At 34.7% G+C, this 17,184-nt stretch overlaps 1 protein-coding gene across 2 annotated transcripts; it reads right to left on the reverse strand.

The window, feature by feature from the left end:
* Window positions 1-464: 464 nt before the first annotated feature.
* LOC150093429 (uncharacterized) lies at window positions 465-16,820 on the reverse strand. Of its 2 annotated transcripts, none has more exons than XM_090413740.1 (2): window positions 16,733-16,820; window positions 465-3,514 (listed from the first exon to the last, which is right to left on the reverse strand). In XM_090413740.1, the coding sequence occupies exon 2, from the start codon at window positions 3,157-3,159 to the stop codon at window positions 1,681-1,683; it is 1,479 nt and encodes a 492-aa protein (XP_090269866.1). In that variant the 5' UTR covers window positions 3,160-3,514; window positions 16,733-16,820; the 3' UTR covers window positions 465-1,680. The 2 variants fall into 2 exon arrangements, with proteins under 2 accessions (XP_090269866.1, XP_090269867.1); XM_090413741.1 differs by lacking the exon at window positions 16,733-16,820 and adding an exon at window positions 16,597-16,664.
* Between the last annotated feature and the right edge of the window lie 364 nt (window positions 16,821-17,184).

Raw genomic sequence — 17,184 nt, forward strand, 5'->3', positions numbered from 1 at the left:
CTGGCTAGTCATGTAGATGTGGTGTCACCTCAAATGAAACCAACTCACTGGAAAAAAGAGAGTGGAGACAGAAGAAACATCATGTAAGGAATGAACGACAAGCAAAATTTGAATTTAAAGTGATTATAAATGAGAATCTTATTTAGGCAGCCGCTGTCATCAACATAAGAGAATACGTCGATCGGTTCACTTAGGTGAAGTTTCTGCAAGGAAGTTAAATTTCTGGGATTAAGTAGGTAGAGGAGAGGAGAGAAACGGTAAAACAGTGAATTTAAGAAAAGAAACAACTGTATTTTAATTACTTCATTCTAATTTTTGATTAATGAGTAATGAATTCCAATTATTTAGCGGGAAGACTTCATTATACGAGGCTAGACACAAGTGAGACCTTTATTATCATTTCAGTAAACGTGTATACATTAAAACTCGAAGCAATTAAATTATTAATGTATTCAGACAAGGTATAAAAAGACAATTGTATTTTTATTGTAATACTTAGAAAATAATAATTTTTAACAGAACATATTTAGGATTACAATTTCCAAGTCACTTCTAAGTATAAGATGCTGAATACAATTCTAATTCAGCACTCAATTAGAAAAGTGGAACATTTAAATAACCGTCAAAACCAAACAAATAATAACAATGAAATTCAAATTAATTAACTAAGTTTGTTAAACAAAGAAATTCTCTGATAAAGGTCATCATTGATGTTTATGGTGTGAATATCTAAAATCACGTTGCACACAAAAATATACAAACGATGGTTCACGAGGTGATCCACGCTTGTGCAGCACTGATTTGTCTACTTAGGTTTAATTTTGACAGGTGGCCAACATGAACTTCAAACGACGAGTGGGGATACACATAATTTCAGGAATCCTCCTTCGACCAACAGATTCTACGATAATTATATAAAAATCCTCGTCTTCAAGAACAACATGGAGGCCAATAAAAGGTTCAAATCTTATGGCAGTTAAAGTTCGAACAAATCTACGTCTCTGATTTCGGAGGGAAAAAATTATCGCAGTACTGGGAATGGTAATTATCACTCGATATTAAGAGAAAACTCGATGATGGCAGTCATGTCAAGAAAATGCAGCGGAAAGTTCTCACAGAAGAAAACTAAAACAAAGACAAAATATTTTACAACTGGCTGTTGACAAGTGTGACAAACACAATGTTCTTCACACATTTGAACACCTCTGCATAGGAATCACTCGTAAAGTGGAAAGTCACCGAAGTAATTTAAACAAAATACGATGAGAAGACAGAATGGCATTCATAAAGAAGACTGCATAGGATCGGATCATGGAAGCAGTGAATACATGCCTTAAGTGTATTTTTGCTTAGAAGGAAATAGCAAAATCATGAAAGCTTGAAGGGGTGTGGAACAACCCTGCTCATATCAGCAGCAGATCCTGAGACTGGATCTTTACAAGTCTCAATTATCTGTAAAACACTTTGAGCAATATTTTGACGTTTTTAGATAGTCACTGTCTTTTCCAGACTTGAAAAAAAAAAGTGCTAACTAATGTACTGCAAATTTATAACACCATAATAATAATAATTCACAAGGAACATTTTTAAGTTGTGCTTAAAAGGCGACTCGAATAAATGCAAAAATAATTGTACATATGTGACAAGGATACACAAACACACACATTCAACCATCACTCATTAGCTGTGTTGAATTCTTGAGTGGGTCATCAGATATTCCTTTCGCGAGAATGTTTTCCCGCACGTGGGACAAGTGAAAGGTTTCTCATCAGTATGTACTCTTAGATGTCGTTTCAGGCTCGAATTGGCTGAAAACCTCCTGTTGCAAATTTCACATGGAAAATGTTTCTCACCAGTATGAACTCTTTCGTGCATTTTCAGGTCATACGAGTCGAAGAATTTCTTGCGACAGATTTCGCATGCAAAGGAGCAATCTGTGGTGTGCCTTTTGATGTGTGTTTTAAGATAGCCTGATTCAGAAAATTGCTTCCCACATATTTTACACGAAAATTGTTTTTCTTCAGTTAGTTGGTGGTATTTTTGATGCCTTTTAAGGGAGCGTAGAGATGAAAACATAGAGCTACACACGTGACACGTGAATGGCTTCTCACCAGTATGTATTCTTAGATGCCTTTTCAGACTAGAACTCTGTGAAAACCTCTTGTTGCACATTTCACATGGAAAAGGTTTCTCTCTGGTGTGAGTTCTTTCGTGTCTTTTCAGCTCAGGCGAGTTGAAGAATTTCTTGTGACAGATTTCGCATGCAAAGGAGTAATCTGTGGTGTGCCTTTTGATGTGTGTTTTAAGATAGCCTGATTCAGAAAATTGCTTCCCACATATTTTACATGAAAATTGTTTTTCTTCAGTCAGTTGGTGGTGTTTTTGATGCCTTTTAAGGGAGCGTAGAGTTGAAAACATAGAGCCACACACGTGACATGTGAAAGGATTTTCTTCAGTGTGGGATCTGAGATGAATTATAAGGCTTTTTCTATAGCCATAAGATTTCCTACAAATTTCACACTCATACAGCTTCTGTTTTTCGTGAAACGCTTTGATATGAAACAAAAGTTTTCCTTTTTCATAAAAGGCTCTGCCACATATTTCACAGATGAAAGGTTTCCCATTCAAGTGCACACTAGCTAAGTGGAATTTGAGTGCTTGACAAAAAGTAAACGTCTCATCGAATATTTCGCCTGGAACGAGTTCTTCCCTGCTGTGAATCCTAGCCTTGTGGCGTTGAAGATTATCTGAGCGCGAAAAGGACTTTTTACAAATTTCACATTGAAAAGGTTTTTCACTGGAGTGTGTTTTCAGATGCCGTTTAAGATTTGATGTATCAAAGAATTTCTTCGGACATGTCGTACACAAAAAATGCTTTTCTTCTTCTTTCAAGTGCACTTCTTTATGCCTTTTAAGATGGTCCAAGCGACATATTGTTTTGCCGAAGATATCAGAAGCAGGTGTTTCCTGAATAGACTGACAATTTTGGTGTATTTTCAATACGTTAATATTTGAATAGGTTTTTTCCCATCTGTCGCGTGATTGTTTACCAATGTTGGTGGTCGTGTCTGTTACTGTTTCAAAGCTATGAATCGTCCCGAGCGTTTGAGGTCGATCTGATTGCTTAAAGGCTTCGTGGCCCACTTTACACACAAACATTTTTTATTCAAGTGATTATGCCGCGTTTTTTGATGTCGGTTAAGGCTACTCCGATATGCAAATTGTGAGTTGCATGACTCGCATGCAAAATACGTTTTCTCATTATCATCTGAGAATGTGATTGACGATCTTCACTGTCAGGAAGAGAACTCATTATGTTTCGAATCTGGATCTTCAATTTCATTCCCATTATGCTAATGATACTGCGATCTCTTAAAAGCTGACAGACATTATCTGAATAAGCCAGCACGAAAAGCTTCATATAAATTAGGCATTTTCAAATATTAATACTTATCCGCTTGTTGTTAACGTATTAGCAGACAGACTACCTCATGGCAATAAACGCATTCACAACCTGTAAAGACAAACGAAGCGTTTTATTAATGTTAAATTTAAACTATATTTAGTAACTGAAATGTTAAAACTTTCAATTACAGGTAACCCTCGTATAACGCGGATGTTAGGTTCCACAAAATGCCGCGTTACATAAATCGCGTTATGCGAGACTGAGATCACATTGAAAAAGTAGGTAAAAGATTCCGCAATCGTGATGATTTTTTTTTTTTTTAAGATTATATAAACATGACATATCCAACAAAAATATATTTTTATTTTATTCAGGTAATTCATGTAAGTTAAGAAAACAAATAAACTATGAAACAAATACATAGTATAAAATTATAAAAAATGATAAATTGTACGTAAACTTCATTGCATATAATAAAGGCAAGTGTTTTAGGCAAAATAAAATAAAGTGCATGTTTTAATCATCACATTCTTCAAAACTAACATTTCGATGTTCTTTATTTACATGTGGCCGGATGTCGTCATCATATCAAATCTCTTGGACATCATTTGTATAATTCTCTTTGCATACTTCGGCTGGTTTAGTTATCATGAAGTCAGTAATAAGACCTCGCTTTCCACTATGCTGCAATTTTTAATTAAATTCATAAACACGGAGCTAAACAAATATCCAACTGTCTCGTGAATTTTCCGGAGAACTCCATTGAGAGATTATCCATGAAATAACTTTCTTGCCAAGTCCAATCCTTCTGCTAATTTCTTTAAACTGAATTCTTTAACGGATTCATCACAATCTTCGGCAGAAATTTCCCGCCATTTGATTCGACGTCATCTATTAATTGTGCCAGTTCCTCCTCATTTAAATCTATTTTCCCATCAATTGATTCACTAATTTCGTTTTCAACCATATCACAAAAGTGGCCATTACTATAAAAATATTTTTTTTTACATAAAAAAAGTATTACATATTGCATGTAACTCACCAAAAAATAAAGTGCTCAGCGTTAGATTAACACACGATTTTAAATACGCTTTCCTGGCAGAAACGAAGACAATTTTCAACAATAAATACTTTATACAGTAAACAATTGACGTACATGCATGCTGAAGGGTATTTCCCCTAATATAAATTCGCTACTTATAACTACATGCACGATAGGTAGGAGCAAATTTAACGAAGATAAAATTTGATTTTTAAGTCGCGCGTTGAAAAATATATGAAAAGATAAAGGGTTACTACAGTTAGTAGACCATCTTATATCCAAACCGCGTTCAACAAGGATTACTACAATTTGTATACCGCTTATATCGAAACCGAGTTGTATAAGTATCGCGTTATACGAAGGTTACCTGCAATTAAGAGACCTCCAGAGAGTCAGAGACTCATCGAGGGAGGCCACATACTACACACACCAGCAATCATACTTATTCTTGAATTCATTCACACTGCTTGCACTCACAACATCCAATGGCAATTCATTCCAATCACACACCACCCTCTGAGAGAAAAATCTGGCTCTTACACCCTTCATTCTCAGCTTCCAACGATGCCCTCTTGTCCTTTCCCCACCCTCCATAAATTGAAAAATCCCATCAATTGAAATCTTGTATGACCCTTTCAGCAGTTTGTAAGTCTCAATCTTATCACCCCTCTTTCTCCTATTTGCCAGTGTCTGCAATCTACAAATTCTCAACCTGTCTTCATAATTAGTATTCCGCAATACTGATATCATTTTTAACACTCGCCTTTGCTCTCTCCAATATATCAGAATCACATCGGAAACCAGGAGACCAGACCTGCACACAATAGTCCAAGTGAGGTCTTATCAAGGCCTTGTAAAGAGGCAAAATAACATCCTTATCTTTACATGTGAACGTTTGTTTGAACATTGTAATTATCTTTTGAGTTGTATTTGCAATCTTTGCCACATGGCCCCTGAACTTCAACTTCCTATCTATTAGCACTCCAAGATCCCTAACCTCATCAGTTTCTTCTAGCCTAATCCCACCAATATAATACGACAATGGATAGGTAATCATGCGGAAGTGAATGACTTTACATTTATTGACATTGAACTGACACCCATTTTCCCATGCCCACAATTCCAGCTTATTCAAATCATTCTGCAAGGACTGCATATCAGCAGCATTCATGATTACCGTGCCGATCTTTGCATCATCAGCAAATAACTGTATGTCGCTTGTCAAATCCTTCCCAATATCATTAATATACAGATTAAATAACAGTGGACCAAGCACTGATCCTTGTGGTACACCACTTGTTAACTTAAACCTTGAAGACTCTGATCCCCTGTATACCACTTTTTGATATCTGTCAGTCAACCATCCTCTTATCCATGCTGTTGTATAACCCAAACCCATTTTCTCCAATTTATGCAATAGTCTACCATGCTTATTCTGTCAAAAGCCTTAGCAAAATCCAAAAGTATCATGGTGTATCCATTCCCCTTGTCTAGTTCAATGGTAACATTGTCATAGAATGTGAGCAAGTTGTTAAAACATGACCTTCCCTTAGTAAACCCATGTTGTTCATTGCAAAGTGGAGATTCATTGTCAACCCATTTCTGAATGCGGGCCGTAATTAATTTTTCTAAAATCTTCACCACCACTCCTGAGATACTAATTGGTCGATAGTTTGATACATCGGTCTTTGCACCACCCTTATGCAATGGAATTACCATACATTCCTGTGGAATCTTCCCTGTTCTGAGACTCATATTAAACATCCTGGTTTAATTGGCTTCACAAAGCGTCGAGAACAATTAATAATCTAAACTGAGAGACACGAGGACATAATAATCGAAGCAGAAGATATCAGGAAGAACAGCGATGATGGTGTGAGATATGCAGATATTCGAATAGACACATGAAAACTCTGAAATTACAGAAATTAAAAGATGACTTTTGAAATGAAGTAAATTTCTTAATACCACTTTATTCAGTTTCAAAAGCCATCTTTTAATTTCTGTAATCAGTTAATACCACGAGAGCGATTGTGATTTACAGATGCAGGTAGCATGAACATTCATTCTTTTGTTAATGGTGTGGCCTTTTTGGATTTCTTTTGCTTTCCTTGTAGAGACATAAGTAGGTATGTAGAGGGTACATATGCGATTGTAAAATCTAATGCGGATTCAAGCATCAATCATTAGGACTGACATTTGTAAACAAGAGTTTTATGAGAAACTCTTCATACTTCTATGTAACAGGAATGAAATCTTTGTCCAATGGTATTTATTTATTTTATTTTATTTTTTTTTGCTGCAATGAAATACGATCTCTCTCGAATATCTATTTTAGGGTGTTATGAATATTTATGAGAAATTTTATCCATTAACGCACTTCATGTTTAGCAGCAGGTAGCATGTGGGATTACAATTCTGTTCCTACAAAGAAATTTGGAGCAAAAGTATCTAAAAAATCTCAAAGTAGGATATCGTGTGAATGTTAGTAGCACATTTAACAAGATCGCCAATGCAGCAACTAGACGAAAAACAGAAGCAACAAGAATGTAGTCCATCCAATACACTATTCGAATGCAAAAAGGCACAAGGAGGATTGACAAAAATCAAGACCATTAGTAATTTTAAAGTGACTAAAAAGCAAAATCTTCATCCGGACACACTGCAAGTCTTGTGAGTCTGGTCCTTTGGAAACATGTTTTTGAGTATGTTGACAATCTGGTTCTTAGTATTTCGAGTTTAGTATAAACAAAAGAGGAAACTGATATTTCGGTGAAAGTCAATGCAACACGCTTAGATTTTTACAGTACCTGCACTTATTTTGTGAATTGACATACTTTTGGCTAAAAGAAATGAATGATGCACTCAGTGCAAATATTTTCTTCCAAATAAACACACAAGACAGAAAAATAACGTTTTTAGTTATAAGAGGATGAGAATGTTTGTGGGTATTGTTCTCTGGGAGAATAAAAAAAAATCAACATTCGATTGTGGTGTGAAGTAACTTCTGGAACTTTGCTGCGTAATTTTCATTCATTCGTAGTTCTCTATTATAAGAAATCGACGGTATTACTCTACAAAATTTTTATTTTGTTTGTTTTTCGTTTCTCTTTTGTTTGAAGTAAGAGATTAATTATTTAATAATTAATAATGAATTAATATACTTGGTAATTTTTGCAAAATATTACATTTGTGGAATGATAAGAGATTGATGAATGTTTGGAAAAGAAAGAGGGAAACAGGTGCAAGGTATAGCCTTGTACATGTCAATGAAAGGGGTAGCAGGAACGAAGGGGTAAGTCTTGGATAAAATTGTCTGTCGAATAATCGTTGTTTGGAGATGGATGACAGAGAAAGATAGAACAATGCGAAGAGATATCAGTTAACATATTTCTGCAAGACCAATGAATAAATCTCAAGAGTTAGGTTCCCTGCAGGTGGAACATCAATGAAACTCACAACAGGTTTGAATGTCGCGTTTACATGTGTGTTGTGCTCTGATGATGCCGAGTTGAAAATCAGCGAAATATTAGCGTTAATAAAACATCTTTGTTGATAAAAGTGCTTGTGGTGTTGTTAATACCGTGAAAAATAAGTCATGAATAACCATCAACGCCTAAGCTTATCTGTTAGAATAATGTATTGTCATTCATTGCATAAACTTAGTATAAAAATACTAGATAGTATATCTATTTAAGCTGCAGTCTCAAATAATAATATATAGGCATAATGCAAGTTAAATAAATAATGATATCTTTTATTTATTCTACAGTTAAAATTACTGTGATTGTTAATAATAGATGCATCTATAAAGCATATTTCCATCGATGTGTTCTTGCAATGTAATTGGCGATGTTCATTTTTCACAACATGAATTATTTTTAATTAAGTTTTAATTTCAGAAATATTACCCCTACCAGCATGGAAAAGAAAAAGCACAAATCTCGATCACTGAAGAGAGACAAGAAGCAGCCAAGCAATGCCGGTCTATTACAGATTTTATATTACTACAACTATCGTTCACATCAATGCACAGTTCCACAATAAATAATCAAGAAACAACACTCATGGTGATGATGCAATGACTTGTGACTTACAAGAACAGGAAAGAGCTACTTTGAAGGTAGAGACAAGTACAATAGCATCCTTTACTCACCAACCCAGGCAGTACTTCTGGCTTCATTGTTACGGTATCTTTTTTTTTTTTTTTTTATCCCACGGTATTATTACACCAAATCATAGAGGCCAAATTCATGTATTTTATACAGCACCTTTTTCTGGGTTGTTATAAAGTTCACATTTGGAAATATTCATACAATTTAGTAAATGCATTGCTGATGCTTCCTCAATGTTACAGATTTTGCAGATGGTGAAGACTTTTATGCCTTTGCTAAACTTGGTTTTGTGTGGACAGCCTTGAGGTGAGAGATTATGGTAGTGGCACAACAATTAAACTTGGAGTTGATGCTAGCTCCTGGTTTTTCTGTTGAATACCAGTGGTGAGTCATGTCCTGGAGAATCTTTCTTTTAATGGTTTCTTTTTGAGTGGTTTCAAAATGATTGAAATCTGTGGTATCACTGGATGTTGCAGCCATTTTTGCTACTTCATCTACAGTTTCATTTCCCTTTAATATCCCTATCGGCCAATGTGGATGAAATAGTGACACCAAATTGCACTTCTTATCCATTTTATTCAATGGATTTTAGAGCTTCGTATCCAGATTTATCTCGATGTCTATAGATGTCGTGGCTGGTTGGAGGGTTAATCCCACATTGGATGGGATCCATTGGAAAATTATTTCGGAATTCTTATGTAATTTGTTTATGTTTTTTGTTATGTCTCTAAGTATTTCTTGATGGCTAGTGTAGCAGTTCTTAATAGCTTGAAGGGCTGATAAGGAATCTGTGAAAAATATAAAACTCTTTTGGGCCTTGTTTATCCAAATATTGCAGTGCTGTGTTAATGACTATTAGTTCTGCATGGTATGAGTTGCATCCAATACTGTTTAGTTGCTTTTAGTTCTATATTTTGAGAGCCATAGATAAGTATGCCAATCCCAGAATTGTCATTTGGATTTTTGGAACCATCTGTGTAGATATTTATCGAGTCAGGTCCATATTCCATTATTTTTGAAAGAGCTAATGATCTCAAGATTTCAGGGTTTTCTAGGCTTTTTTTTCTCATGTTTCCCTATTTTAAAGTTGATAACTATATTTTTCCTGTCTTGATTTGGAGGAAATGTTGGATAGTTGGCTATTTTATTTGGACAATCCAAGGGAATTTTATTTTCCATGATTTCATTCATTGTTGATTTTTTCTTTATTCTGTTTGTTGGTTGCCAATTTTTAAAAAGTTCCCTTGTTTATGATGTACAAGGTTGGCTCTTTTTTCTACAAATTTAGTAAGATTTTCTTGCCACCTAATTTTTAAAGGAACAAGGTTGGATTCGAATTTTGCTATTTTTCCAGGAGTTGTATTCCTTAGTCCACATATGATTCTAGCTGCATTTTTCTGAATTTTTATAAGCTTGTCTAAACTGGTTTGTGATGTTTGCATCCAGATAGGCAAAGCATATTCCATTATAGGTCAGATAATAGAGGTGTATGCGACTTTTAAGGTTTTAGCATTGGCTCACCACTCTTTACCTGAAATACTTTTCACGATCATGCAGAGGTTTCTGTGGTTAAGAAGTTCAATCGAATTATTTCGCTTTTATGACCACATTTTTATTAAAAAAGAAAGTTTTTTAAAACTAAACAAGCACTAAAAAACAAACCCAACAAGTTTCGTTAGTCGTCAGACTAACATATTCAGGGGTAAAGATAACTAACAGCTTAAAGCACAAACTAAGAAATTACGAAAAAAACAAGTTCATTTGTTGGTATTATGAAATTTCAAAAAAGTTCGTTAAAAAACTGAATAGAGCTATACAACTGTTAATACGTATTAGCTGGAAACAATGCTATTTGATGTCGCATTCTGTGGTTCATTTTCACTCTATCCGAGGTCTGAACTAGGTAAATTTTTGATAAACACTGACCAAACTTGAATTTAAAACCAAACCTTGATTTTTGTTTCATTGCGTGGAATTTTGATCATATTTGCTGCCTCTTTGAATTTTCTTGTGAAACAGTTGAAATTGTCCCTAATAAAAATGAAGTCACAAAACCAAAATAATTTGATTGTACTTTTCATGATATTTAGTCTTCTTTTTTGCTCTGATTGATATGTTTACTGAAGCTTAGTGATGGATTCAGAGTAACTCCATGGTATTTTCATTAAAGGTAATTAGTTGACTGTTTAGCTTAATCTTTGGTCTCCACTTTCTGAAGTGGTTATTAATGATAAATACACAGATTTCTGATTTAGTAGGGTTAATTTTGATTTTTTGGGTTTTTGCAGTATGTAGATATGCTGCATATCTTTCAATGACTTTGTTTAAGTGACCTTCTGTTGTTCCCAGGTTGTTGTGAGAGAATAGGACCAAATCATCAGCAAACATAAATAAAAATCTAAATAAAGAAACAAAAGATGGCTAAGTCATTTAAGTAGATGGAAAAAAGGAGTGGGCTCAAAATGCTGCCTTCAGGGAGTCCCTGTCTTATTTTCACTTTCTTGGAAAAGGTATTATTCATTCCAACTCAAATTGTTCTATTTCTTAGAAAGTCATAAATCCAGTTTAGAAATTTCCCTTCTATTCCAATATGACAAAGTTTGGAAAAGAGTTTTTGCCTCCACACCTTGTCAAAGGCATTGCTATAATCTATAAAAGCTGCAATGGTGGATTTGGTAGGTTTGGTGTGGAAGTTATCTTGAATTGTCTGGATTAAGCAGAAAAGTTGATCAGTTGTTGAGTGATTTCTTTTAAAGGCAGCCTGAAAATGTGGTAGTATACTATTTTTGTTTAGATAGTAATTCAAACATTGGAGTATCATTTTTTCCATCAATTTGCATGGAATTGAAGTGTGAAATTGGTCTATAACTTCCTGGTTGGTCATGAGGTTTGTTAGGCTTAAAATTGGTACAATTGTGGCTGTCTTCCAGTCTTTTGGAGCTTTTACTTGTTTTAGGATGTTTGATCATAATTCCTTATATTTTATCTGGTCCACATGATTTATTTATATCTAGTCTCTCCAAGGCATCTCTCAAATCAGAGATTGAGAATGGATCCCAGAATAATTTGTTTTTATATTTTGGAGAATTTGCAGCGCGTTTTTCTCCTGTTGAACTTGTTTTGATATTTGATGGTCTTTCCTAGTATTCATCTCTAATTTGCTTATATTTTGAACATGAAAGGCCAATGTATTTGCAATCTCCTTGTCTATTTTGATATTTCCATCTGGATCTTTTAGCGTGTTAGTCTCACTTGCTTTTGGTATGTCTCTTTGTAAATTAGCAATCAGTTTCCAAAGTTTGGAGTCTGAAGTGTTTGGATTTAAGCTGTGGCAAAATTCTTGCCACCTAGTTCTTTGTAATATATTATATTTTTGTTTAATTTCAGCATTTATCTTGTTGTACTCGATCCTGGTTTCTGGAGAGCTTCCAATTTTTAAGATGCTAAATAATTCATTTTGTTTAGTTATTTTATTGGCAAGTTCCTGGTGAACAATTGTGTAGTCTGAAATAACTTTTCTCCTGTAGCGCTTTGGGATACTTTTCTTTGCTGCATTTAGGATAGTATTCTTCCAAGTTATTTAGTCTTTGTCTAAGTCATCATGGTATGTGTGATCTTTCAGCATTTTACTTACTTCATCCTTGTATTTCTTCCAATTTGCCTTCTGAAAGTTCCAATGATATTTTTTTTTTTTGGGTAGGTCTAGTCATTTATGGGTTTAGACTGATAATTAATAATTAATACTGGGGTATGGCCACTTCCTACTGGTTCCAAAACAGACCAAATAGCTTTGTTGTGAAGATCTGGAGACACCACAGTAATATCTAGCGCATCTTTTGTACCATAAGAATGAGACATGTAAGCGGGTTCTCAACTTGAGAATTATTAGTCCTGTTTCATCTAAGAAATTACTCAGGCTTTCCTCAGAACCCCATAACAGATGTTTGCTATTCATATCTCCTAAGATAATTGAGTTTTCTTTAATGAGATGGGATAGGCTTGGAAGATTTGGTCCAGGTTTGTCAGAACGATGATAACAAATGAATATGTTTAATGGCATGGCTTTTTTTTTTACTTGGTTCCAGTATTTGAATTCTTGTATTTCAGTTCCTTCTGCTATATCTAGCTCAACAACTTTATATGACAAGTTTCGGATTAGTGTCAGAAGCCCTCCTCTATTTTGGTCAGTAGGTCTATCTTGTCACATGTATTGTAGTTTTTAATGTTTAGTCTGCTGGTTTGTCGAAGTTTGGTTTCCTTGGATGCAGATAATATCAGCATCATGTTTGTCAGCTAGTAGTAATAGTTTGTTTAGTATTTCTTTGCTTGCTGGAGTAACGATACCATTTAAATTACATTGGAAGATATTAATATTTTTTGTAATGAGTGGAATGATTTACTCATTATTCAACTCTGAGATCATTTCCAAATCAAGAGTCACATCGGCTGCCCCATACGTGGTAGCATAGGTATAATCACTGAAATTTGTCTCCATGATGGAAAAAAAAAAGAAATGCTGCTGTCGTTAGATCATACAGATACCACCATGAGAAGGTGACAGTCAGACTTTGCTCTCCGTTCTGGTATCTTTACTATCTGTAGTTGCAACATCTGAATACATAGCTTCAACTAGTTACAGGGAATCAGATATATCTTCAGGCATAAATGACTTGATTTCTGAAGCATATCCTGTAAATGAACCTACACAAGAAAATGAAGAAGATCAACTGCTGGAATCTTCCACTATCCATAACGAGCAAATCTGAAACAGTTTTTTTGCTGAACATCCATTTCAGCCACTTGATAATTGAGAGGAAAATTATGAATGATCACACCAAGAAAATAGGTGCTTATATTGTTCATACTGCTTGGCCTTTGGGTCTCCCAACACTTGTAATCCACCACCCTTTGTACACGGCTTTAGTGACTACTGGCATATTAGCCAGAGCCTGGTTTTACATGAATCGACAACACGTCAGAAATATTCAGCAATTTATCAGTGTAGTTAATGATGGCACCTTAGATAATTTTTTGCATCTTCACTAATTAAAGAGAAAGAAAAGTGTTGAAGCAGAGGAGTATTGTCATGAGGATTTAGACATAAAGATGTTAGACAAGCAATCCCTTTTCGAGGTCATGGAAATGAATTGGCATACACTCTGGATAATGAGGTTCTGAATAATGGCAATTTTTTAGCTAATTTGTCATCAACATGTGAAGGTGATGGCAAAATATGACCCCATTATGACAACTCACATTTCTGAAGTACAAAACAAGTCTACACAAAGAATTAAACGATTAGAACAACAAGAAAAGGCTCAAAGCAAAGGCCATGGTGGACTTGTTACATACCTGAGTAAAACAACTATTAACATGCTAATCCAAATTATGGAGAATATGATAAAAGAAAGAATTATTCGTGAAGTTTCTCAAGCAAAATATTATTGTTTTCAAGTTGATTCCACAGAAGATAATTCATCCATCAATCAGTTTAGCATTATTATTCGGTATGTGCTTAAAGGATATCTGTGAGTGACTACTTTCAGTTGTGCCAAGTAATGATTGTACAGGAAAGGGACTTTTTGATCTATTGTCTGAAATATTACAGCATCTTAAAATTGATCTGAAAAAATGTTTATCTGATAGTACAGATGGAGATGCAAGCTACCATGGCCAGTATAATGGTTTGCAAAGTAAAATTACTGATGTGGCTGATCAACATGTTCATATATGGTGCTATGCCCATGTCTTGAATTTGATAACAAACAACAAAATGTTGGGTGCCTGCAGTTTCATTTTTCAATTTGCTCCAGAATTTAGCAACTTTTGTGAAAACCTCATACACGAGAATGGCTGAATGGATAGATGTTGGAAAACATCTAGGACAAGAAAAAATGAAACGATTAAAGCTAATTGGTGAGACAAGATGGTCAGGAAAATCCAATGCAGTAACAATTATATTTGTACATTTTGAAGATGCCACTGTTAGTACTTTTGTAAATCTATTGACATGCTTAACAATGATACAAGATTCAGACAAGTTTAAAACAATATAGACAGCATTTACTTGTATATATTTGAAACTACAGCCCCGTTATCAAGTTATTTATAGACAAGTGGTTTAGATATGTTTACTGCATGGAGTTTAATAGATTTAGATACAACAAAGTTGAAGGAACAGACAAGAACATTTGATAATGTTCACAGCAAAGCACTGGAATTTGTAAATAAATCTAATGACAAGGTTTCACAGTTGAATATGAATGAAAATCAAACATCAGAAATTGATTCTTTGGAAACAACATTGCCAGTTAAGAGGCAGAGGAAGAAGAAAAGAATGGCAGATGAGCTTATAGATGAAGGAAATTCCTCGGATTCTCTAGCGATTTTTGAGTAAATCGGTTTAACCTAGCAACGGACTGCATTTCCCAGTCACTAGATTCACGTTTTGTACAACACAAAAAGGTGTATAAAGATTTGTCCTGTTACTACCCAGCAAAGTTTAAAACTATTGTAGATGAAGCATTGGAAGGTATTATTAAGCTGTCTCCACAAATCAGCAAAGATCAAGTAATATTGGAATTGTTTTCTTTTGAAATGATGTATTAAACTGTTGCTTAATGATAGTGAGAATATGGTTTCCAATTTCAACAAGTGTAAAATTTGTAGCACTTGCCCATTGTGTGTACTAAAAATTCTGGCATCCAACAGACTTCAAGACAAGGCATATGATAACCTTTATAAAGTTATCTGCACACTATCAGTTACTCAAGTCCAATGCGAGAGGACATTTTCAAAGCTAAAGATCATAAATACAAGGCTAAGAAATTCACTGTCTGAGGAGAACTTGGAATCATGCATGTTGCTATCCATTGAAAAGGAATTGGATACAGAAGCAATTATTGACAGATTCGCACAATCACTAGTGAATTCAAACGATTACTCTTAATATAGTGGACTGCATGAAATATTCTTTTGAACTACCTGTTAATCTGTAAAATGTTCAGTACAAGCAAACTATTTAAAAATATCCTCCATTTATTTAAAATTAAAAAATAATTAAAAAATTCAATTATAACAATCTATATTTCCATTTAGTATCTACTGTATACTGCCAGTAATATGTACAATATATGGACATTGTAATTACTAAAAAATATACATTGATTTCGCAAAAATTTTAATTGTATTTTTTCAAAATTTTATTTATTTATTATAAAAATTAAATGACAGCCTCATAGTTGGGGTGGGCTCCCTTTGTCTTCCGCCAACCAATATTTTTAGACCCAGTCGCCACTAGTCTTGCAGGCGCTTTATGTGTGGTGGCAGAAAGCAGATAACGAGAAAGCCAATACCCTTCTTAGTTCTACGTAATTTGCATTGTGGTGGTTTAAATTATATCCGTTCCTGTATGCTTATACATGCATACAGTTCCTGAATGTGTACAGGAACGTTGAGTCGTTACCATTATTCGACTAGCAACCCACAATCCTCCTCCACCAGAATAGACCGTCGCCTTGACGTTTAACACCTAACTTCTAAACCTTCCACTCCAGTGATGTCACATCCGGTAGCGAACGGAGAGGAGGTACCCTCTCACGCAGCTATGCGTCCGCTGCGATCTCCAGTACACTCCCTTGTTATTAACGAAATGACCGTCTGGAAGGGAAGAGTCCGATTTTTGAAATGGAATAATTCAAAATGTGCTGATGAGCTATATTTTTCTTTAAATGCGCCGTTATAACTAAAAGTTAAGGAACTGCGTGATAAACAAAATTTTAAATTTAATGCGATTCCATAGCTGCACTGGTATCATGACTGCGGGGCTTTGCGTGGAAAGCGTTTCCGGTTGTTTTTTGTCTTATGTTAATTTCTTGTACTGACTTTCACACAGTCCTACGCAGTAAAAAGAATAGTTATTGTTACAGTCAGAGTTTACGCATCTTATAATAGTCTTGTTATCAACGGCTATTTCCTCGCGTACTTTGCAGCATATCGCCATTTCCTAAGATTACCATCCGCTGTGTACGTACCTCAGAAGGTTATGACAGTACTCCGGTTTGGAGATCTTTTCATACACTATTAGAATATTATAAGGGGCACACAATTATCAGTTATATCACCTTGTAGGGTGGTTGATAAAACATGACACAACTAAAATTTACTTACTAATTTGCAATTAACCACTTTAAAAATGTATAAATCGGGAGACTCTTTCATAGTGCCCCACTGATACTGCACCACACGACGCTTAAATTGTGGACTTCATTACCTTACCGCAACAAATAACATCGGATCGTTTATCCCACTACTATGCGCGACACCTCTCGGAGTTAAATTTAGTCGGAGACAGAACAATAATAATGTAATATAAACGAAAAAAAAAATAAAATAAAATACTGTGAAGTGATTAATTTCTCGATCTTGGAAGTGTAAATATATGAAGTGGAAGGTCTTAAAGAAACTGGTGATAGAAATAATTGCACTTTCATTTTTAGTGTCTTCGGGATGGTCTGAAACTCCATCATTTACAAGAGGGCATAATTTTTTATTCATAATGAATTTAAATTTGGATTATAATATTGTTCGAAATCAGACAATATTATAATCCAAGAACAATA

This window comes from Typopeltis vanoorti, chromosome 24 (genome assembly GCF_054136105.1).
Source record: "Typopeltis vanoorti isolate ZY-2024b chromosome 24, IOZ_Tvanoo_1.0, whole genome shotgun sequence".
Lineage (NCBI taxonomy): Eukaryota > Metazoa > Arthropoda > Arachnida > Uropygi > Thelyphonidae > Typopeltis > Typopeltis vanoorti.

Bases quoted from the DNA above. Each gene is read 5' to 3' on its own strand.
- LOC150093429 (XM_090413740.1), bottom strand. From the start codon at position 3,159: ATGTTTGTGTGTAAAGTGGGCCACGAAGCCTTTAAGCAATCAGATCGA.